The sequence below is a fragment of the Saccopteryx leptura genome, chromosome 1 (genome assembly GCF_036850995.1).
Source record: "Saccopteryx leptura isolate mSacLep1 chromosome 1, mSacLep1_pri_phased_curated, whole genome shotgun sequence".
NCBI classification, from domain to species: Eukaryota; Metazoa; Chordata; class Mammalia; order Chiroptera; family Emballonuridae; genus Saccopteryx; species Saccopteryx leptura.
The window spans coordinates 187495899-187519391 of NC_089503.1; the positions used below are offsets into that span (position 1 = coordinate 187495899).

General features: G+C 40.2%; 1 protein-coding gene across 3 annotated transcripts in view; it reads right to left on the minus strand.

Annotated features, from left to right (window-relative positions):
• The window catches only part of PCNX2 (pecanex 2), a 344351-nt gene that overhangs the window by 43486 nt on the left and 277372 nt on the right, over positions 1-23493 (minus strand). For all 3 annotated transcript variants that reach the window (XM_066383295.1, XM_066383286.1, XM_066383277.1), the window contains 2 exons: positions 18930-18988; positions 14727-14942 (listed from right to left, as the gene is read on the minus strand). In XM_066383295.1, coding sequence (XP_066239392.1) covers positions 14727-14942; positions 18930-18988 — 275 coding nt within the window. The remainder of the gene's footprint in view (positions 1-14726; positions 14943-18929; positions 18989-23493) is intronic.

Genomic DNA, 23493 nt, shown 5'->3' on the forward strand with positions numbered 1-23493 from the left:
GAAACTCTCACAAATCCAAGAAGCACAGAGGACTCCATTAAAGAGAAACCCAAAGAAACCTACACCAAGACACAACATAATTAAAATACCAAAGCTAAGCGATAAAGAGAAAATATTAAAAGCTGCAAGAGAAAAAAAAGTTATCACCTACAAAGGAGCCCCCATAAGGATGACATCTGACTTCTCAACAGAAACACTTGAGGCCAGAAGGGAATGGCAAGAAATATTCAAAGTAATGCAGAACAAGAACCTACAACCAAGACTACTTTATCCAGCAAGGCTATCGTTTAAAATCGAAGGAGAAATAAAAAGTTTCCCAGACAAAAAACAACTCAAGGAATTCATTACAACCAAACCAATGCTGCAGGAAATGTTAAGGGGCCTAATGTAAACAGATCAAAGTGGGAAAAGAATATAGCAAAAAAAGGAATACACCTTTAAAGAAGAAAATGGCAATAAACAACTACATATCGATAATAACCTTAAATGTAAATGGATTAAATGATCCAATCAAAAGACATAGGGTAGCTGCATGGATAAGAAAACAGGACCCATACATATGTTGTCTACAAGAGACACACCTTAGAACAAAAGACACACATAGATTGAAGGTAAAAGGATGGAAAAAAACATTTCATGCAAACAGAAATGAAAAAAAAGCTGGGGTAGCAATACTTATATCAGACAAATTGGACTTTAAAACAAAGGATATAGTAAGAGATAAAGAAGGCCACTACATAATGATAAAGGGAGTAATCCAACAGGAAGATATAACTATTATAAATATCTATGCACCTAATATAGGAGCACCTAAATATATAAAGCAGACTTTGATGGATTTAAAGGGCAAGATCAACAGCAATACTATAATAGTAGGGGATTTCAATACCCCACTAACATCACTAGATAGATCCTCAAGAAAGAAAATTAACAAGGAAACAGCAGACTTATTGGAAACACTAGATCAACTCGATTTAATAGATATCTTCAGAACCTTTCACCCTAAAGCAGCAGAATATACATTCTTTTCAAGTGCTCATGGTACATTCTCTAGGATAGACCACATGTTAGGGCACAAAAGTGCTCTCCACAAATTTAAGAAGACTGAAATCGTATCAAGCACTTTCTCCAATCACAACGGCATGAAACTAGAAATGAATCACAAGAGAAAAGCTCAAAAATTCTCAAACACATGGAAACTAAATAGCAGGTTGTTAAATAATGAATGGATTAAGAATGAGATCAAAGAAGAAATACAAAAATTCCTAGAAACGAATGACAATGAGCATACCACAACTCAAAATTTATGGGACACAGTGAAAGCAGTGCTGAGAGGGAAGTTCATAGCAATACAGGCACACTTTCAGAAGCTAGAAAAAGCTCAAATAAACAACTTAACCCTGCATCTAAAAGAATTAGAAAAAGAACAGCAAGTAAAGCCCAAATGTAGTAGAAGGAAGGAAATAATAAAGATCAGAGCAGAAATAAATGACATAGAGGCTAAAGAAACAATACAGAAGATCAATGAAACTAGAAGCTGGTTCTTTGAAAAGGTAAACAAGATTAATGAACCTTTAACTAGACTCACCAAGAAAAAGAGAGAGAGAGGACTCAAATAAATAAAATTAGAAATGAGAGAGGAGAAATAACAACTGACACAACAGAAATACAAAATATTGTAAGAAAATACTATGAAGAACTAACTGTATGCCAAAAAACTAGACAACCTAGATGAAATGGACAAATTCCTTGAAACATACAATCTTCCAAAAATCAATCTGGAAGAATCAGAAAACCTAAACAGACCGATTACAACAAAGGAGATCGAAACAGTTATCAAAAAACTCCCAACAAAGAAAAGTCCAGGGCCCTATGGCTTCCCAACGGAATTCTACCAAATATTCAAAGAAGAACTAACTCCTATCCTTCTCAAACTATTTCAAAAAATTCAAGAGGAAGGAAGACTTCCAAGCTCCTTTTATGAGGCGAGCATAATTCTGATTCCAAAACCAGGCAAAGACAACACAAAGAAAGAAAATTATAGCCCAATATCTCTGATGAATATAGATGCTAAAATCTTAAACAAAATATTAGCAAACCAGATCCAACAATATATGGAAAAAATCATACACCATGATCAAGTGGGATTTATTCTGGGGAGGCAAGGATGGTACAATATTCGTAAATCAATCAATGTGATTCATCACATAAACAAAAGAAGGAGAAAAACCATATGATAATTTCAATAGATGCAGAAAAAGCATTTGATAAAATCCAGCACCCATTCATGATCAAAACTCTCAGCAAAGTGGGGATAGAGGGAACATACCTCAACCTGATAAAAGCCATCTATGAGAAACCCACAGCCAACATCATACTCAATGGGCAAAAATTAAAAGCAATACCCTTAAAATCAGGAACAAGGCAGGGGTGCCCCCTTTCACCACTCTTATTTAACATGGTCCTGGAAGTCCTAGCCACAGCAATCAGACAAGAAGAAGAAATAAAAGAAATTCACGTTGGAAAAAAGAAGTAAAACTATCATTATTTGCAGATGATATGATATTGTATATAGAAAACCCTAAAGTCTCAGTCAAAAAGCTACTGGACCTGATAAATGAATTCAGCAAAGTGGCAGGATATAAAATCAATACTCAGAAATCAGAGGCATTTTTATACACCAACAATGAACAGTCAGAAAGAGAAATAAGGAAACAATCCCCTTCACAATTACAACCAAAAAAATAAAGTACCTAAGAGTAAACTTAACCAAGGAGACTAAAAACTTGTACTTGGAAAATTACAAAGCATTGATAAAAGAAATCAAGGAAGATACAAACAAGTGGAAGCATATACCGTGCTCATGGTTAGGAAGAATAAACATCATTAAAATGTCTATATTACCCAAAGCAATCTATAAATTCAATGCAATACCAATTAAAATACCAATGACATACTTCAAAGATATAGAACACATATTCCAAAAATTTATATGGAACCAAAAGAGAACACGAATAGCCTCAGCAATCCTAAAAAAGAAGAATAAAGTGGGAGGTATCACACTTCCTGATATCAAGTTATACTACAAGGCCATTGTACTCAAAACAGCCTGTTACTGGCATAAGAACAGGCATATAGATCAATGGAACAGAACAGAGAACCCAGAAATAAACCCACATCTTTATGGACAATTGATATTTGACAAAGGAGGTAAGAGCATACAATGGAGTAAAGACAGTCTCTTTAACAAATGGTTTGGGGAAATTGGACAGCTACCTGCAAAAAAATGAAACTAGATCACCAGCTTACACCACTCACAAAAATAAACTCAAAATGGATAAAAGACTTAAATGTAGGCCGTGAAACCATAAGCATCTTAGAAGAAAACATAGGCAGTAAGCTCTCCGACATCTCTCGGAGCAATATATTTTCTGATTTATCTCCATGGGGAAGTGAAATAAAAGACAGGATAAACAAATGGGACTATATCAAACTAAAAAGCTTTTGCACAGCTAAAGACAACAAGAACAGAATAAAAAGACAAACTACACAATGGGAGAACATATTTGACAATATATCTGATAAGGGGTTAATAACCAAAATTTATAAAGAACTCGTAAATCTCAACACCAGGAAGACAAACAATCCAATCCAAAAATGGGCAAAAGAGATGAATAGACACTTCTCCAAAGAGGACATACAGATGGCCAACAGGCATATGAAAAAATGCTCAACATCACTAATCATTAGAGAAATGCAAATTAAAACCACAATGAGATATCACCTCACACCAGTCAGAATGGCGCTCATCAACAAAACAACACAGAATAAGTGCTGGCGAGGATGTGGAGAAAAGGAAACCCTCCTGCACTGCTGGTGGGAATGCAGACTGGTGCAGCCTCTGTGGAAAACAGTATGGAGATTCCTCAAAAAACTGAAAATCGAACTGCCTTTTGACTCAGCTATCCAACTTTTAAGAATATACCCCAAGGACACCATAGAACGGCTCGAAAAAGAGAAATGCACCCCCATGTTTGTGGCAGCATTGTTCACAATAGCAAAGATCTGGAAACAGCCCAAGTGTCCGTCAGAGGATGAGTGGATTAAAAAGCTTTGGTACATATATACTATGGAATACTACTCAGCCATAAGAAATGATGACATCAGATCATTTACAATAACATGGATGGACCTTGATAACATTATACGGAGTGAAATAAGGAAATCAGAAAAAAACTAAGAACTATATCAATCCATACATAGAAGGAACATAAAAAGGAGACTCAGAGACATGAACAATAATGTGATGGCAACAGGGGTGGGGGGTGGGGCGAGGGGGGATTGGTGAAGAAGGAGAGAGGGGTTGGGGGAGGGGAGGGGCACAAAGAAAACCAGATAGAAGGTGACAGAAGACAATTTAACTTTGGGGGAGGGGTATACAGCACAATCAAATGTCAAAATAATCTAGAGATGTTTTCTCTCAACATATGTACCCTGCTTTATCAATGTCACTGCATTAAATTTAATAAATAAATTTTTTAAAAAAAGAATAAAAGCAAACATTTCATTGAGTTTCTGAAAGGAAGTAGATTCTATTGCCTGGTAACAATAAACTTGTATTGGATCAACATAAGAATTATTCATGCAAAGTGAGAAACCATTAGACTTTTGATATTTAAAAAACAAGTTAGTTCCTCGTTTAAGAAAGATTATTTTGAAAAATAAACTATTCCTGCTTTTATATCTAATTAAATTTAGAATATCTTCATTATGAAAAATCATGTTAAAATGTCTTTTATTTTAGCTTAGTGTTATTGCTGGTTTATAGACTATTCACACACTTCAATTAAAATGGTCAGGCTACCATATTATGTTGAAATTCACATGTAAAAATTTTAAGCTTAATTTCTTTTAAGTATGAAATTATTCAGGCTTTTCATAAAAATATATAAAAAAGCATTACTAATCAAACACTTTCTAAGACTAATTTTAAACGGCTGATTTATTAAACAGCTAATTTGAAGATGATGTCTAGATTGCTTTCCTTCTTAAAGCTTACCTTGTCAAACAAATTGAGGGCAAAAAAAATATTGAAAGTTCTTCTGAAGTTAAATTAATCCATGGTGTTAGTACATCTCTTATATTCTCGTGTTATTTTAGTGATCACTAATTAATATTACTAATAAAGAACAAAATACAACAATTATCTTAAATATTTATAGATTATGAATCAATTTCACTTTAAATTATTATTTAATGATGCAGAGTTTGGCAGAAATCTATTTAATTCCAGTCTTCTTAGAAATTATAGCCTAAAGTTGTATATGTTAGTATGCCTATAACCTTTTTTTAAAAAAATTAAATTGCCCAAAAAGCTTTTAACCTGAGTAGGTGTTTTCCTGTTATAAAAGCAAGGGGTTCTTTTTAATTAAATTTTGCTCTTATTTAAAAATTATGCACATGTCTACTTAGTTTATATCCTAAACCTATTTCCCCAAAGAGTATAAAATATTTACTGAGGGAATGAAAAGATGAAAGAAAACCGTTTGTTCTTCAGATATCTGACTAGAATAAGCATTGTTTGAAAATGTTTATTGATAGTGAACTTCAGATTAATAGTATTCTCCAACAGATGACTTAGTCAACAGATGAAATAATTTAAATATTCTGGAAGATCATTGTAGTACTCAAATAGCTAAATAGTAAATATTTGCTTTTTTGTTTCATTTTCTTAAAAGTGATTATTGAGAATCTATGTACTCTAATTGATCAATGTCGCCCCGTTAAAATTAATTGTCTAAATAAAATATTTTTTAAAAGAATGATTATTGAACCATAATATTTTTAATATGCAACTCCAAGTGTTAGATTCTTAGACCTCTGCTTCTCTTTTTCTACTATAAGGCTATCTATTCCAAAGCTTCAGATTTCCTCTCTAACCCTCTTGGTCCTCTCTCCCTGCAGGTGTCATGACCGACCACTGACATCAGAGTCCATCACTTTGCCACAGGTGCCATCTCATTTTTCATCCTCATGCCCACTTGCCTTGTATAACCTTAGTATTTCTATACTAACGTGTGGTATAGCCAGGCACTGGGTTAAGTGCTTTATGAACATAATCTCATTTAATTTTCACAACAACTGTTTAAGGTATGTGCAATTATATTGTGCATTTACAGATGATGACTTAGATGGTTTCAACCTCTGGGTTGAATCTCAGCTCTGCCACATATTAACTGGGTGTTTGAAAGCAATTATTTTACCTTTCTGAGTCTCTTTCCTCATTGGTAATTCTGAGAGTACTAGCATACTAGTGCTGAATTTACAAAATATTGAGGGTCCAAGGAATCAATATAAATGACATTCTAGGATATAAGATAATGCTCATAGTGTACATATTTAAGCTCTACAAACTTTAGTTCAAGTTTCGCCTTTGCCTCTTTCTGACACTCCAGTGCTGGAGATTCTACTTCTGTTATAGTACTCATATTCTGGAATTGTTCCACAGCCATCTTGCAATTTAGAACACATTCATTCCTTATGAATGAGTGTGTTAGCTTTGAAAATTACTGTCTTAGGTTTCTTTTCTATTTGACTTATGCACTGATGACAGAATTATGGCTCCCTTGTACCTTCAGAAAATAAAAGTGGATTTTTAGCAAAGTATACATAATTCTTCACAAACCTTACTTCTCCAGCCTTATCTTTCATCTCCTGTCACTCTGACCCATACCCCCATGCACTTCACTGTAAAGCTTGTGAATATAGTTTTTTTTATCTGTCTTGAAAACTTACTACCTCTACCCATTTTTAAAATCTCTCTTAAATATTTTTTAAGAATCATCTCAAATTCATTTCCTCTTTGAAGTATTCCAGTTCTCTTTATTTCTGGTCCCCCAACCCCAACACATAATTCAGTATTTTCCAGGGGTTTTCATATTTAACCCCTTGGCTGTTTTTGTTATTCAGTCATTTTTGTATTTCCATTTCTTAGTACTTACAAGGAAGTTAAAAATAATGAAAGCAATTAGTTAATTAGTGAAAAATTACACTATCAATAGGTTAATTATTATAAATTATCCTTCCCTATAGCATTTATACTAATAAAAATACCTCTGCTATTGGACTAATAATGAACTAATCAGGAAATGAATAAAAGAAATATGACACCAGGACTTTATTTGATTAAGTAGAAAACAAATTATTTGTCTACAGCAAAGGAAAATATAGATCGTCCACGCTACCAATATTTATATAGGAACTGCTCTGACTTGCTGTGAGTTTTTGTGTTTGCACATCTACATTTTCATTGACATTGTTTCCAGTATGTGGGGCTTGTGGCTGAAAAGACCAGCACATGACCATCTCCTCTTTACTTTCTGTGCAAACATGGCTGTGGGCTTCCTTGACTCGTTGCTTAAACATCCTGTTATCTGTGTACTTGAACTCCTTGCTATGGTCTGAATGTTTATGGACCCCCAAATTCACTTTGGAATCCTTACACACAATGTGATGGTGTTAGAAGATGGGACCTTTAGAGGGTGATTCATGAGATGGATCCTCATGAATGAGGTTGGTGCTCTTATAAAAGACATCCCACATTGCACTGTAGCCCCGTTGGGCAAATGAGTTTGTAAAATTTGTATTTTTTGAGTTTTCTCACTTTTATTGTTAAAAAATGGCACAAGGCAGCCGTGTGTGTGTGTGTGTGTGTGTGTGTGTGTGTGTGTGTGTGTGCGCGCGCGCGCGCGCAAGCGCTTGCTCTCAGAGCAGGGCAGTTGATTGCAAATTGCGATTGCATTCCTGTTTGGGAAGGGCCACTGTTTCGCTGTTTGCTGGAGGAGTGGTCTTGGTTAGCCCAGGTTGTTTGCAAGCTCCGCTGAGACAGGGAGCCCTTTGACCTTTGATTCAAGGAAAAACCAGAGAAGATTCTCCTGGTTGTGGAACCAGAAAATGTGTCAGGGTTTTGGGAGCCTTGAAATGAGAGGGAAGTGTTTTCTCTGTGTGTTTGCTCATTGGCCAGTGCGAGAGTTTAATAAGCAGAATGGCCCACCACTTTTTGGCTCCACTTTTTCTTTACTCTCTGTTCGAATTCAGTGATAACCTGTATGGCCACATCAGTGGCAAACACTGGCCATACAGCCCCTTTCAACATTTGGGGATACCAGAAGTTTAAAACCTAGAAGAGGGGTCTCACCCAACTGTACTGGTACCCTGATCTTAACTTCCGGCCACCGGAACTATGAAAAATAAATTTCTATTGTTCAGCTGCCCTGTCAGTGGTTATACGTTATAGCAGATCAAATGGACTAAATCACTGCTCTTTTGAAGTTACTATAAACAACTTCCTTAATGAATGGGGTGACTTTGAGGGTGCTAAACCCTCACTCTTTTTGACCTCTGTATCATGTAAACACCATTTTAGAAATTTCTTCTATTCGTTTCTATGAGATCATGCTTTGATTATCTTCTCATTTTCTAAGTCTGCTTTAAAAAAAATTCAAATTCCTAATTACATTGTTCTCTTTCCTCACACTTCTGCTAATTTTTATCTCTAATCAATTCCTCTTCTCTTTCCTTTATTCCCATGGCGTTGCCTCTCTGTGGATGACCCCCATGTCTGCTTAGCTTATGCACTCCATTTCCAGTGCTTAACCACAAAGACATCTACCAGTTCAAACTCAATTTATAAATATTAAGTTTATGAGACTTACAAATTTTTTTGATTATTTTTCTAATTGTCCTATTTCCAGTGATTATCATTATTCTTTTTTCCCCCATCCTATAGGAATCCTTCTGATCATCTCTGATTCTTTTTCACAGTAAAGCAAATGCACATACAGTTCCAAGCCCTCATTTTCTCTCATTTCTTTCATAGTACCTTTTATTTAGCTCTCTCACCCCAAGTCACTTTTTTCTTTCATCTTGGGCACAGAGTTGCCTCCACTCCCAGCTGTGCAAGGCCAAACGACTAAGTCTGTACCAGTGGAATATGAGTAGAAAAGAAATGTGTAGATTTCACCATACCTGTCCAAGAGATGCTCACCTGAGTTTATTCGTCTTCTTTTCCTTTCTACTGGCTATGATATCTTGAACAAATTTGGGAGCAAAACCTAGGTTCCTAAGAAGATTTCCTAGAAAAGACTCAGTTACTCACCTTGCACTGGGAAAAGATAAACTTTTTAATTTTTATATTTGATTCCTTTAATACCATATTTTAGCTTTGACTCTAATGTGCTAATTATTACCAAATCAACACACCAGAGTTACCACAGAGCTATCTAATTTTAATTTCCTTTCTCTTTCTTATTCACAAATGGAGACCAGGATTTTGGACTGAACCTCTTGTTTAGGAGAGGATCCCCATCTTCTCATATGCTGAAATAAATAGAATTGAAGACAAATAAATATAGCATCTTGGGGAGGAAAAGGCACTGGAAGAATCTAGGAGAAATAAGAGAAGAGGTCAGAAATTGGAGAAACCATATGACAATAGGAGAGTTCAAAGCAGAGAATGGAAGATGAAGTCTAGTGGGACTTCAACTGGGAAAAAGAATCTTGATAGTTTTTAGGAAGAATGTGGCCTCGGGTCAAAGTAGGGAGGGAACTGTATGTACTCTAACTTAGAAATCTCTTGGGACATAAAAACGAGACTCAGAGACATGGACTAGAGTTTGGTGGTTAGGGGGGGTAAGGGAGGGAGGGGAGGGGCACAAGGAAAACCAGATAGAAGGTGATGGGAGACAATTTGACTTTGGGTGATGGGTATGCAACATAATCAAATGTCAAAATAACCTGGAGATGTTTTCTCTGAACATATGTACCCTGATTTATCAATGTCACCCCATTAAAATAAAAAAATCTCTTATTTTTCTAAAAAAAAAATGATGATTACTCCATCAACTCTTGAATGGTTTCCTCAAAGGCTCCCTGAATAGGAAAATGTAATACAAACCCAAGGACAGTAAGCACTACGATCCTTCTGCTTTATACCAAGCAGAAAAGAATGGTTTCTATTCTGGAATGCATGGGCCAAAAGGAGAAGAATAGAAATTATGGCTTTCTTATTGGTCTTCTGGATTTGAAATTGTATCAGTCACTGACTATAGTACCAGTCAATGGACCTTGATCATTCAAAATAAGATCATTCTTTTGGGATACCCAGGGTCTAAATCTTTATTCTATGTTTGGAAAATTATTCATTACTCATGACACCAGAAACTGGTTCACTGCACCAAACTCTTCTTTTTTTCTTGAGTCTTCAGCTAGACAACACTTCCCATCTTGTTTTGTAGTTGTGTCAACTCTGGACAGCAGATTGCAAGAGCAAACGATGCATCCCAGGTCAGGCCTGGTCCATAACAGCCTCTCATGCAATCCTCCACCTACATGTTTGATGTTGAAACCCAGAGGGACCTCAGAAGCAGTATGCTAGGGAACAGGCAGAGCTCCCATTAGCTGGGATCCCTGGTAATGTGGAGTGGAACTATCCCTTCCCTTCACCATCTTCTCTCAGTGATTGAACTATATGTGAGTACAGAATTAACATCTGTGTATCAGTCATGAGATCTGGAACTTAGCTGTTTCAGCAGCTAGTACAACCTTAACCAACATCCCCATATTACAGATCTTGGAGAGCTGGTGATCACCTCCCACTATGGGAACTGAAAGTCAGACACTTCCCTAGCAGCCCTTGCACTGAGAGGATATGCATGTTATCTCAGCTTTATCCATCAGCTGCACCAACACCAGGTGACTAATGAGCTAGTAACACGATAAAGCAGGTCTTCTGAGGAACAGATTCTGGAAGGGAGGTGGCAGTGGGGGATATTTATTCAGTTTCCAGGGGTGGCAGTGGTAACAGCAATAGTATTTAATATCCCAGGTAACTGTGTTGACTATGTGAAGGTCACATGTGGGTCCACCAGCTATGAGGTGACCTCTTCATGGAAACAGTACTGTTGTGTGACTTTGGACATGGTTCTTCTCAACAGCTACCCACCTGCTTTTCCAGCCTTTCAGCACCTCTGTGTCCTGCCAGTACCTTCCAAAAAACCTGCTTTAGTTAGCCACAGTTGATTTCTGTTGCTTGCAACTAAGAATGATGGATACAAATGCACCCCCTTTCCATGAGAGGGAGCTGGGGAGGCTGCCTTCCTCTGGGGGGTGCACTGTTCATTTTCTGAGAATGAGTCCTCCTTTGCTTAAGCTGCCCACATTTCCACTGACGTCTGCAGGAGGAGGACCCTGAGTCTGTATTTTGACTGCCCCAGGCTGTGCTGAACTAGGTTAAATTAGAGCAAAATAAAGCTTGCTATTTGGGAAAGTGGGGAATGGGAATAAAAGTGAAATGGTGAAGAAATACCTTAGAGAACTACCCAGGGAGAAAGAACCCAGCTCTTCCTGGGAATACTGTCTAGTATACTGGGAAGAATGTAAGACAGAACAGTCATTTTAGGTCAAGTGGATTTTCTTGCAGTAAACGTATAATTTCAACCTGTCAAGTGACAGGCTCTCTCAATGGCCCTGTGTTCCCAACCACAAGCAAACTAGGTTCAAGAAAGTGTTGTACAAGAGCGAGTGGCACTGTTTGCTCAAGACATCACTACTGTACTGAAGACACTGGGGTTTTCAGGAGGAAGAGTCTCCAGGGATCATAGGGCGACTCCTAGGCAGTCTCTCTTCACCTAGCTGCTGCTTCTCTGCCTGGCCACCTGGTGTCCATTCTGAGCCTCCTTCTGTATGTCACAAGATGATGTTTCTGGAGAGAATTGTGCAATGTGATGAGGCCCCTTTTCTATCACTTGAATCTGAGCTGTCCTTGGGAATGACTTTGGCCAATACAACATGGTGGTAGTGGTGGTGATGGTGGGGTGACGTGGTGCCTGTCTCCAAGGCTGAGCCATTAGAGGCCTTGACACATCCGTGTTCCCCCTTTTGCAATCCCAAGGCCACCTTGCTGCAAAGGTGCTTAGTCCAGCCTACAGGAGGCTGAGCGGTCACACGGAGAGGAGCCAATGTGCCAGGGGTGATGGCTAGCCCTGAATGTGGCCCTTTGGACATTCTAGTTCTGCTCATCTTCTGGCTGAATGCAATTGCATGAGTTACCTCAGGTGACCAGAGCAAAAGAGCTGCCAGCCAACAACACCATAGTGAGAAATGATAAGATATCTTTGATGTCTTACACTCCTACATTTTTTTTTTTTGTATTTTTACACTCCTACATTTTGTGGTGGCTGGTTATGCCCTGACCCCCACTAATTGATGTGAGGCGAGACAAGAACACTGGTGTGGTAGACTAGGAGGAACCTATGTGTGACCACAAGCTGGCAGACAGAGTGCTGTAAGCTTCTGAAATCCGGTTAATGTTGAACCCTGAAACAGCCGTAAACTTGCTAAAGCAGTGTAAGCTGCAAAAAACTATTGATGAAAATTGTTCAGACTCAGACTCAATTGGGCTAACTTTGAAAGCTGTTCTTTGAAATTCTGGAAAAAAAACGGAAAGCTCTCAAAATAGATGATTCTGTAGCATTACCGTATTAGAGACACATGACTTCCACCTTCCAGTATCATTTTCTAGCATTTGTGCAAAAGTTCAGGGGAGCACTCCCTCTCTGGTTGTTCTGGTTGTTCTGCAAGCTACTCTCAGACTGGTGACCTTTTCGAGAATAAGCTCCCTAATCTAGATTCCTAAAATTTGTTTGGGTGCCCAGAACAGACACCTAATCATAGAACTCACCATTCAGGAGAAAAAACAAAACAAAACTGTTGTTTAGAATGTTTAGAATATTATTTAAAGGAATAGATATTCACAAACTGTGCTTAGACATTTTTGTTTTAAGAGCCCAGACTTAGGTCTCTGTAGGTAACGATGTTAAAAGTGTGAAATGATGACAATTTGTTCTTGGCTAAAAGATGACCTTGGGTCCCTGTGACGTTCCGGCTGGCTACGACCTGGCTCCTACTCCCCTTTCTAGCATTGTCTGTGACCCCTTCTTCCCAAGTCATGTGGAACCCACATCTGGCTACCTTGTGCCTCTGTTTACTCCTCTCCATTCTAGCTATGGCCTCTCCTCTGCTCAGCTGGCCCCATATAATTCCACTGTCCCTCTCTGGTCCCCGTGGTGCCCTGTGCATGGCGCTAACCTAACACTCATTTCACTGGGCACTAATTACTCATTACATGCCTGTCTCTCCATGAGGCTCCTGGCTCCTTAAGTGGGGCCTTCACTCCTGCATTTCTAGTGCCCAACCCAGGGCCTGACAAATAATGAGTGTTAAATAAATGTTTCCTGAAGGGAATAAAAGATTCATTTGTCCAATTAGCTACATGATATACCCACTTGGATGAATCAAGGGCATTTTAAAGGAAAATATCCAAAAGAGGGCTCTTGATTACACCCCGAATGCAAAAGTACTGCTCCTCATGCAGGCTCTTAGCTGCAGGCAATGCGCCTGTGCCCACCGAGGCACCTGACAGAGAGACCGAAGCATGCTGAGCCTTCCCACCCACCACCCTGTACCTACGCTTGCTCCCCACCTCCCAGCTCCCAGCTCTTCTGTCATCACCATCCCTCTCTGCTTGGGTGACTGCTTTTATTCCCTTCGAGACATGGCAAATGAGGCCAGTCATTCGGCTTTCCAGAACCTCTCCACTGCTCCCCATTATGCAGAGAACAGAATGCAGTTCCCCTGACCCCAGCTGTGAGGTCCCACGTGAGCTGGCCTACCACCTTGTCTTGTGCTCTAGTCAGACTAGGCCCCGGGTATGGAGATGTTTCCGGGTCCCCGACTTGTCCATTCAGCACTGAGGGTTCCTGGCCTGGACAGTCCTCCCTGTCATCCATACAAGCCTTCCCGGACCAGCATGTCTAAAGCAATGGCCCTGCACACCCACGCTCTGCAGATGTGGCCCACAGAACCTGCTTCTGTCACAGCACTGGCCCACGTAGGAGCTGGTTTGCTCCTGTCTACAGGTCACACTGCATGCCCCGCTCTGAAGGGGAACATCATTGGGGTGAGACTTTCAGCTCATGTGCCCATTGTGAACTTGGCCGGACACAGAGGAGGCACCAGGGACCCAAGTGCTGAGGGAAGGAAAAACTGAAGAGCTCAGGAGAGTGATGAGTATGTTGGCTATTCGAATCCTGCATCCTCCAGTGCACAACTTAATGGGAAAACTGGGGCCAGACTTTCAAGATTCAGGTGAACACAAAGCAATGAGCATTTATGTAGGGTCTGCATACACATCATCTCATTAAAATCACATGACAACATTATGAGGCAGCTATTCTTTCTAATATCACCATTTTACAGATGAAAAGAAAGGCTCAGAACACTGAACGACTTGTCCCCACCGACCACCACATCTACGACCCACAGAACCAGGCTCTGTTTACATTCGAATTGACCCCACATGGAGCCTACCCATGGTCCATGACGTCCCACTGCTTCTGAAATTATCCCAGATGAACGAAACTAAAGTCCTGACTTACTACTATTCCAAAGGTTTACACCAGACCATATTTCACTTCATTATCCCCTCAGACGACCATTTATTTCTATCAAATTCTGGCTGAAGGCAGCTGGGACAAGCTCCTTAATCTCATTCTACAAGATAGGTGTGAAATTCTTCCTCTGTAGTGGTGACATCTAATCAAAGCCTTGTGTGATAATTAACTCAAGTGACTGCCCTCCAATATCTTGCACAATAAGAAGATTCTTACCTTGGAATTCCAGTCCTCGAAGTTGAAAGGTGACAAGACCATTTCCGATTTCAATCAGGTGAACGAAAGCATTGAGGTAATCCGAAGCCAAAATAAAACAGTCTCCAGAGCTGTAATTCCCCCATCGACCAAGAACTAGGTCTCCACAGAGAGACTCCTGCAGCGCCCTTGTCAAGTGCTCATAAAAGATGGAGTTGAGATTGTTGTCATTGTTCCCTAAAGACAGGAGAAGAAGCATTCTAAGTGAATGGTTATGCCTATGGAGTACTTAGGCCTATAAAACAGTTGCCATTTGATTAAGGCTAAATCAGACTTTTCAGATACCTCACCCATTTAGTGGATTTTGGGAGACCCTTCTGCCTTTCCCCTTTATCCATTTCCTAGGCGATCTCATCTACACAAATGGATTCAATGAGTCTAAATGCAGAACACTTACACATTCCTATTTCAGGCTGCGAACATTTGTGCTCAAGATCTGTATACCTACATGTCTAATTATCTTCTCCTGTGTGTCTTGAATGCTCCTCCCCTTCAACATGTCCTAGTTGGGCCCCTGTGCTGTTCCCCATCTGCGAAGCAACACCGACATCCAGTCAGCTATAACCTTGGAAGCTTTGTTCCCACCCCTTCACACCCAAGCCCCTCAATTTTACTGTCTTCTAAATAGTTTTCACATCTTTCTACCTTCCTACATTTCTATCACTTTTACGTTATTGCAAACTACATTAGTTCCCCAGTGGTCAATCACAATAGTCAGGGGGTCACTTATGCAGCTTCACTGGGACCTCATCTGATCTATACCACAGGAAGAATCAACTTTCCAAATTGAACTGTTGGATGTGCTACCCAGGACTTCGCAGTCACATTGCTTACAGCCCTTAGTGGCTTCTCAGTGCTCTTAGGCAGACAGGATTTCTTAACATCACTTATCATAGGGTTCCATGTATCATTCACTGGGAAAGTTGGGATGGTGCTGGGCAAACCCAGGCTCTGTGGCCACACAGGAGGCACTGGGCCATCTTCCCCCTGCTCCAGTCTCCGTCCTCACCACACATGACCTTCCTCCTCACCCTCTGTGCTCAGCACACAGAACTGCTTTCATTTGAGTGTCCCTGCTCTCCTTGAGGCTTCGCAGGCACTGATTTTTCTGCTGGGGTGGCTCTTCCATTTCTCTCCAGTTTATCACTCTGCTGTTCTTAGAGCTCAGCTCCATCACCACGTCGGAGAACCTCTGGCGACTTAGCCGGGTCAAATCTCCTATCACCAGCTCTCAGCACCATGCTCCTCTGCTTTGAAGCACTTGTCACAGTTGGAATTTGATTTTGTGTGTGTGAGTGTACATATGCTTTTATGATTATTTGATTAAAATCTGATTTCTCCAATGCGCCATAAAGTGAAGAATGACGGATCTATGCCTATTGTGCTTATTTTTCTATCCCAATCCTGGCAGAATTCCTACCATGTACTAGGGACTAAGTAAGTATCTGCTGAGTAACACCACAGATTGTACCGTTTATTTAAGAGAAATTCTCTTTCTAAGAACACACCTATCAAGTAACTCCAGGGTTTTTTGTTTTGTCATTGAGGTATAACTTATAGATAGTAAATAGCTCCATTATCTGCTAGTGTATAGATAATAATAGTAATTATTATTTTCTGAGGAGAGAGCTGGGGGTGAGGTTAGGACCACAGCCTGAGCTGCTTATCTATTCAGGGGAGGGGGAGGGAGGCCAGAGAGTCTGAGGGTCCAGGCCCAGTCTCCTCACTCCATAGTCAGCACCGGTTCTCCCTGGTTGGCAGCTTTTGTCCTATAGATACTTCTTGCTAATATGATATATTATATCCAAATACATATTATAAACTATAGATATAAATTATATACAGTTGCCATTTATTTTTCAATTATATATGTATATAAAATTCAGATTTATTAAGAACTAATTTATGCAGAGTAAAAGTCACCCCTTTTAGTGCATGATGCTAGGAGTTTTAAAGAATGGGTGTAGTCCTGGGACCACCCTTCAGCAAACACACTCGAGGTCCCCCCATGTTGCTGCAACAGCAGTGGCTCTTCCTGTCCCACTGCCGAGAACTGGCCCTTTCCATGCACCATAGGGGCTATCCACTCAGCACCTGAGGTCTATTTGCAGTTTGCAGTTTTGGTGATTATGAGTTAATCCACTAAAAACATTCATGAACAGAAGTTTTGTGAACACGGTTTTCGCTTCTCTTGGGACTGCTGATCTCCCATATGGCCAAACCATTTTCGTATTCCCCTTCCACAGTGATTGCAAGTGGTTCTGTCTCCTTGCCAGGACTTGGTGTGATCAAGTGTGGCTTGTTTATTTACTTTTAGCCATTCTACGTGAGTGGCTGACACCAAGGGAAAAGGGAAGGACAGAGGCAGAAAAGATGATATGATGAACACCCTGCCTCACCATGGGAGCCCAGGGTGTGTGTGGGGCATGGGGTTTGGGGTTCACAGTGTATTTTCCTTATCTCCCTGCAGGGTCCTGACTCCATTTGCTCCCTCCATTGCATGTCTCTGCAATGGGAAAGAAGCATTTTTGGGAAGACTAAATAAACTGGGAAGTCCTCCTGCTTTGGGTCCTGTGTGGGGGGGAAGTGCAGGGAGGGGCTAGGAGAAAAGTTTGCATTCAGAACTTTTATTTTAAGAGGATCTTTTCTTGGGGGAGTGTTTTCTAGGTCTGGAAAGTCAGAGAAGTATAATGTCACCCAGAAGAGAGAACGCCAGGCTCCAGTCTAGGCCATCTGTGGGAGTGGGACAGATTTAGAGAGGTCTGAGATAGATTATGGATTGAATGGAGTTGCCCTACTCTGACCCTTGGGAACCAAAGTGTGACTGGAGGGACATAAATGTGAAGACTGGTCCCAGATGCACCTTCATAAGTACACTGACCCACCTCCAAGAAATTTTTAAGATAATGCTATCTATTATGAATATTGTTGCTAGGCATTCATGTCAGTTAAAAGCTGAATAGAAATTAGTGTTTTTATAACCTAATTATTATTGATGAAAAGAAATAAACTGTTCTGTGGGCTGATTCATGTCATGCAGTCTAATGAAGTGTCAGTATACGCAATTTTTTTAATGCAGAATAAAGCCCGCCTGACCTCCGTTATATTCATTTTCTGTAACGATTCAGCACACATTCTGACACACTAATCAGAGATTATTCTGAGTCTCTGACAGTTTTAAAGAAAGGGCCTGAATGAGAAAATTAACTTTTGCTTAATTGTTCAAACTGTTTGATGTTTAAATAAAACAAAACAATTTAATCCACCAAAAGTAGAGATCCTCTCAGAACACATTGATCACACATCTGTATAATTAGATTAAATTGAGACAAACCTATAAATAACTAAAGGCTCAGAGCACTGAGCACACTGTCCATCCGCTTGATATCAATGGCCCTGCAATGTCACCGAGTCCCACAGCTTTGCTTTAGAGATATTAGTATCTACTTTAGAAATACTTTGCTGAATTGAAATAAAGTTCAACAAAAAAATAAACCTGTCTCTCCAGGTATTTTCAGATTTCAACTGATGATTTCCAATTAATCATGTATATGCAATTCAAATGCAGATAATGAGCACAATACAATTCTTCTTAAACAAACTTTCTGGCACAGGGGAGAATGAGGTAGATAAAAATAGAAGAGTTCAAATTTGCATTTTGGTATGAGAAAAAAAAGAGGCAGGTGATTAAAAATTAGATAGATTATGGAAAGAAAAAAGTAAAATAACTTTCTAATAAGTAAATGCTTCCATAACTTAATGTCTGAAGATTTCTGGATCCTAGATGTTGGGTCATGGAGTAGCTTGCTTTTAAAGACAAGCCAATGTCCTATACTCCTGATATGTTTACAAAGAATTTTTTTTTACTAAAAGACCAAGTTGTATAGCCTGTATTTGATGTGTACCACACAAAAAACCAACATGTCTTAATTAATAGAGGCATTCAATATGGATTCAATTCTAAATTATGGACTAATTCATTTCCAAACCAAGTCAGTATAGTCCATATGCACAGTTTTGTCTAAACAATTAGCATATTTGCCAAGACATGCATTGTCTTCACAATAATTTTAAAAAGTGAGTACTTAATTCCCCTTTTGGATGGAAGGAATCTATATAACAAAATAAACAGTTTAGTCAAAGAAAAGGAAGGTAAGTTCTTACCTGGATCCCTTTCGATCTGGACCACCAGCCTTGTGTTGGAATTGTCCATGCGCCTAGTACTAGAAAGGGCCACAAAATGGTGAAAAGTCATGATTAGATCCCTACAGATGAGACAGCTGGTATACAGAATCACCCGTATCGATGGGAAACGTAGGGGAGATGTAACTCACATACAGTGTATAAAGATATCGGCCCCTGCCTGACCAGGCAGTGGTGCAATGGATAGAGCATCGGACTGAGATGCGAAGGACCCAGGTTCGAGACCCGGAGGTTGCCAGCTTGAGCGTGGGCTCATCTGGTTTGAGCAAAGCTCACCAGCTTGGACCCAAGGTTGCTGGCTTGAGCAAGGGGTTACTTGGTCTGCTGAAGACCCGCAGTCAAGGCACATATGAGAAAGTAATCAATGAACAACTAAGGTGTCACAACGAAAAACGGATGATTGATGCTTCTCATTTCTCTTCATTCCTGTCTCTCCCTCTCTTTGACTCTCTCTCTGTAACAACAACAACAAAAATGTTGGCTCCAATTTGACAATACTGTGAAGAGTGGGGCCTTGTGGCACAGAAGAGAGGGAAACATACAAGAAACACATGGAGGGAAAAGATAAAGAGCTGTTCCCAGGATCCAAAAAATAGGCACCTTTCTTTTCAAACTGATTCCAGAAAATTATGATGACCAGTCAACATCTCCACCCCCTGCTTTCAAGAGTTGGCGTTATTCTTACAGGCTTTCTTAGGTTGAATTACAAAACTAAAACCAGCTCTCACCAACTTAGGAGAAGACAGATTGTCAGTAGTCATGGTAACAAGTGGCCACCAGAACCAGTTTTAAACCTCTTCTGTGATGATAACTCACCTCAGTTCACAGCTTTTGCAAGCCAATTAATCCACTGTGGCCCCTTGTCCCTAAAAACCATCAGGTGAGGGATAGACTCACTCCAGACTTCTGAGGGTCTCCCTAAGTGACTGCCTGTGCAGAGTGTCACCCCGCTGATGCCTCTAAAACTTCACCAGTCTTTCAATTTCACATGCCCTACAAACCAGTATATTGGCTATAGTCTGCTCTGCTCAGAGATGTGCCTGGGGCACTGTCTTAGTTCAGATAATGAGTGATGGTATACTCATCCTTTGAAGGATGAGCTATGAAACTGACGTCGACCACGTGGAGCTGGCGGTACTCAGCTATTCATGCCTAAAAAATGGCAATTTCATACGGTTAAATCTAAGCCATTAAGAATGGGTTTTCACTAGAACCATATTATTGTACAAGGGGCACATACAGTTTGAACATAATAAAGATCTTAGAATAATTGTGAAAAAACTGATCTTTAGCATGCCTGTCCCCTGCCACTGCTGTCGCTATGTCCTTTGCTTTCTCTGCTCCAGCCTCCTGGTCTTTCTCCATGTGACCTCCTACTCCCAACGCCCCTCCCTCCTCTGCACCCTTTCCAGTCCCACCCTCTTTTCCTCCTAGGCTGCTCTCACCCTTCAGTCTAGCTCAAGTCTCACCTCCCCAGGAAGCTTTCCCTGGTGCCTGCTCCTAGGCAGACCCGTGTGCCCTGTGTTCCTGCACACATCGTACCTCTTGCTATGGTTAGTATTACTAGAAATGATGACATTATTATATGTCTAATTATACTCAAGGAAGTAGCACTTGCTTGTGTAAGTACTTTACATGTATTAACTCATTATATCCACCCAGCTGCCTTCTGAGACAGGTACTGTTATATCAATTCTCACAGAGAAGGAATCTGAGATACAGTAAGATTTAACTTAAGTGCCCAAGGTTACGGGGCTAACAGGTGGCAGAGCCAGGCTTTGAATGCAGATAGGCTGACTCTGGAGCCTTCACTCCACATCAGGGCACACATCTATCTGTGTGGTTATTTGATTTTATCTGCCTCTGAGGGCAAGCTTTTGGCTCCCAGCTGATCTGCGGTAGTCACTAAGTGTTCACTGAACAGAGAAATGAATAGACAAAGATAATTTAGCTTCAAAAGTGTTTCTCTCTCATGACACCTGCTAAGAAGCTGCCACCAGATTCCATTTACATGTGATCCTTGCCATAGAGTCTGATTTAACAAATGACAAGCACTTGCTGGCAGTGGTGCTTGAGAAGAACCCTCTGCATGCAGACTTCTTTTGTGCATTTGTCTCTTGTAAATCAGAAGATGAAAAAGACACCTCGATGGAACTGTCATTTGAATAAATGAAAAGGTTTGTCTTCAGAATAAAATGATTCTCTTTTCCTTGTATGGCCGCAGATTTGAGAGCCAGCCAGGCAGGGTACCACCTGAGCTCTGGAAAGGGCTCTGACAGAGGCGAGGGAGAGGACTCTCCTGAGGTAGCAAGGGAACAGAGCTCCAGCACGCTGCCACTCAGTCTTCCTTCGAAACACCCTCAGGTCAGTTTTAAAAATAAAAAGAGCCCAGAGTGGCAGAAAACAAAGCAAACAACAAAACTTTTCCTAATGAAGGCCAAAATCCCATGTTGACATAATTAGTCCCTAAATGGAATTTTAATTTCACCCTAAGACCTAGGACAAATGGAATTTCAGCAGCGGAATGAACGGTTTTTCAAGTGTGATTGTGCCAAAAGAAAGTCATTTAACAAACTCCTTTGGGAATTCAACACCTTCTAGAACAATGGCAGATGGAAAGCTATCTTTTCAAAAGGCTATGAAATGCAGAGTGCTGAATTCTGAGCAGGGAAACTAAGCGAAGCTGCCCAGGCCCCCAGAGCCTGCGGCTCCTTGCCACACTCTCTAAGAAGATGATCCATCAGCCAGACCACATATTTTGAGCTTTTCTCCAGTGCTTCCTACTGTAAATTTGGTGCTAATTAGCTCAATAATTGAATCTCTGCCTTAACTGTCCTACTGCATGAACATCAATTCTGCTGCTCAAAGAGAAGATGGGGGCTTATGTATCACTCCCCGACCTCAGGGAGAGCACAGAGTGCTGGTCCCTGTCAGGTGTGCATCTGCAGGGATGCTTCCTACCACTTGCCTGGCAAAGTCACTACGGATTGCTAGGCAACACTGTCCTGAGGGCCACAGGCCAAGAGTCTAGTAATAGGACTTCCCAGAGAAATCTCAAGTCAAGCACCTTCTGTCATATGGTTTCACCTGAGGAACTTAAATAATCTAACAGTAAGTTATTTAGTTATATTGCTTCAAATTCTCATCTGTCAGCCCACATGGACTATCAATGGTGGAGCATTTCCATTTTTGGATGGGAACTGTGACCAGCTGGAATGAGACATTTGATGGGTGTCTGTTCACCCAGAAACCTCAAGACGGAGTTATGAACAATAGACTGCAGTTGTATTCCCAGGGCAGGACAGTCTTAGTGAAATCTGGACAACGAGGAGACAGTCTCAGAGCTTAAACAGAAAAATACTGGCACCATTTAAGTTGAATGTATAAACAAGGGGCATCTGGGTTTGCTTTACAGCTTTAACTTTTGCTGCCATGGACAACCATCTTAGCTCTCTCAATGCAATGGCACTCTCTGGCTGCTGAGTCACCATTCCTCAGAATGACTTGCCATCAGAGAAATTTCCTGAGGATTCAGGTGACTTCCAACTGGGGTAGCATCTGGGAGGCCTGGTTTAGTTCTGGTCCCTGGTACCGTAAAGAGTAGCTGTTTGGAGTTCCCAATTAAAGAGGGGTGTGTCGATCAATGTGGCCATGTTTGATGAGCCTGGGTTTGACTTTCTTTAGGTTTACCCTCCAAGACAACAAAGCTCAGCTCAGCTTAGCTATTCCTTCTCCTAGGACAGCAGATGCTCTTTGCGTGAAAATGGGTATTTGCCTTTTTCCCTAATTTTGAACAGAACTCCTCAGTACCTTGAAGGTTTTAAGCAAGTTGTTAGCTTTTGTTTCTTTATATTTTACCCATTTTTCTTTATCTGTCCTCAGTAGGGAAGGTTGGTCTTGATTACCTCACATGTCATTCATTACAAGAAATTAAACTATAGTTTGTAGGAATTATGAAAAGAGGGCATTCTTTTTAATTGCCTAATATACTGGGAGGGGCAAGAGCAGGGTTACAGTTGTGAGTATGCGAAACAGTTTGATCTTGTATTAGTATTTACTAACTATTGTATCATCTTTCACCTGAACCACTGTAAACTTACTTCTGCCCCATCCCCATATAATCAGCATGCCTCAGCATTCCCAGGGCACTGGAAAAGGCTCATCCCATTTTCTGTATGTACCATTCTATTATGTATGTGTGCACTCTGTAATATATATCAGAGCTACACTCATTATGTTATTTAGTCTTCTATAATCTTTATTTAATTTTCGGTCACTTGGTTGATCATAAAGTGCTAAGAGTTACATTTCCTACCACTATGGTGTTTCTATTTCTTATAAAATTTCCTTTTATTTTTTTCTTTATACATTTTTCTGAGTTAATGCATTTAGAGGTTCTAGCTTCATAGTGAGTTTTAATCTTTCCTGTTACAAATGTTCTTGATCCTAATGATTTTCCCCCAAATTCATCTTGGTTAACATTAAACCACAACCTCTGCTTTAATTTGTTTGTGGTTGCCTAGTA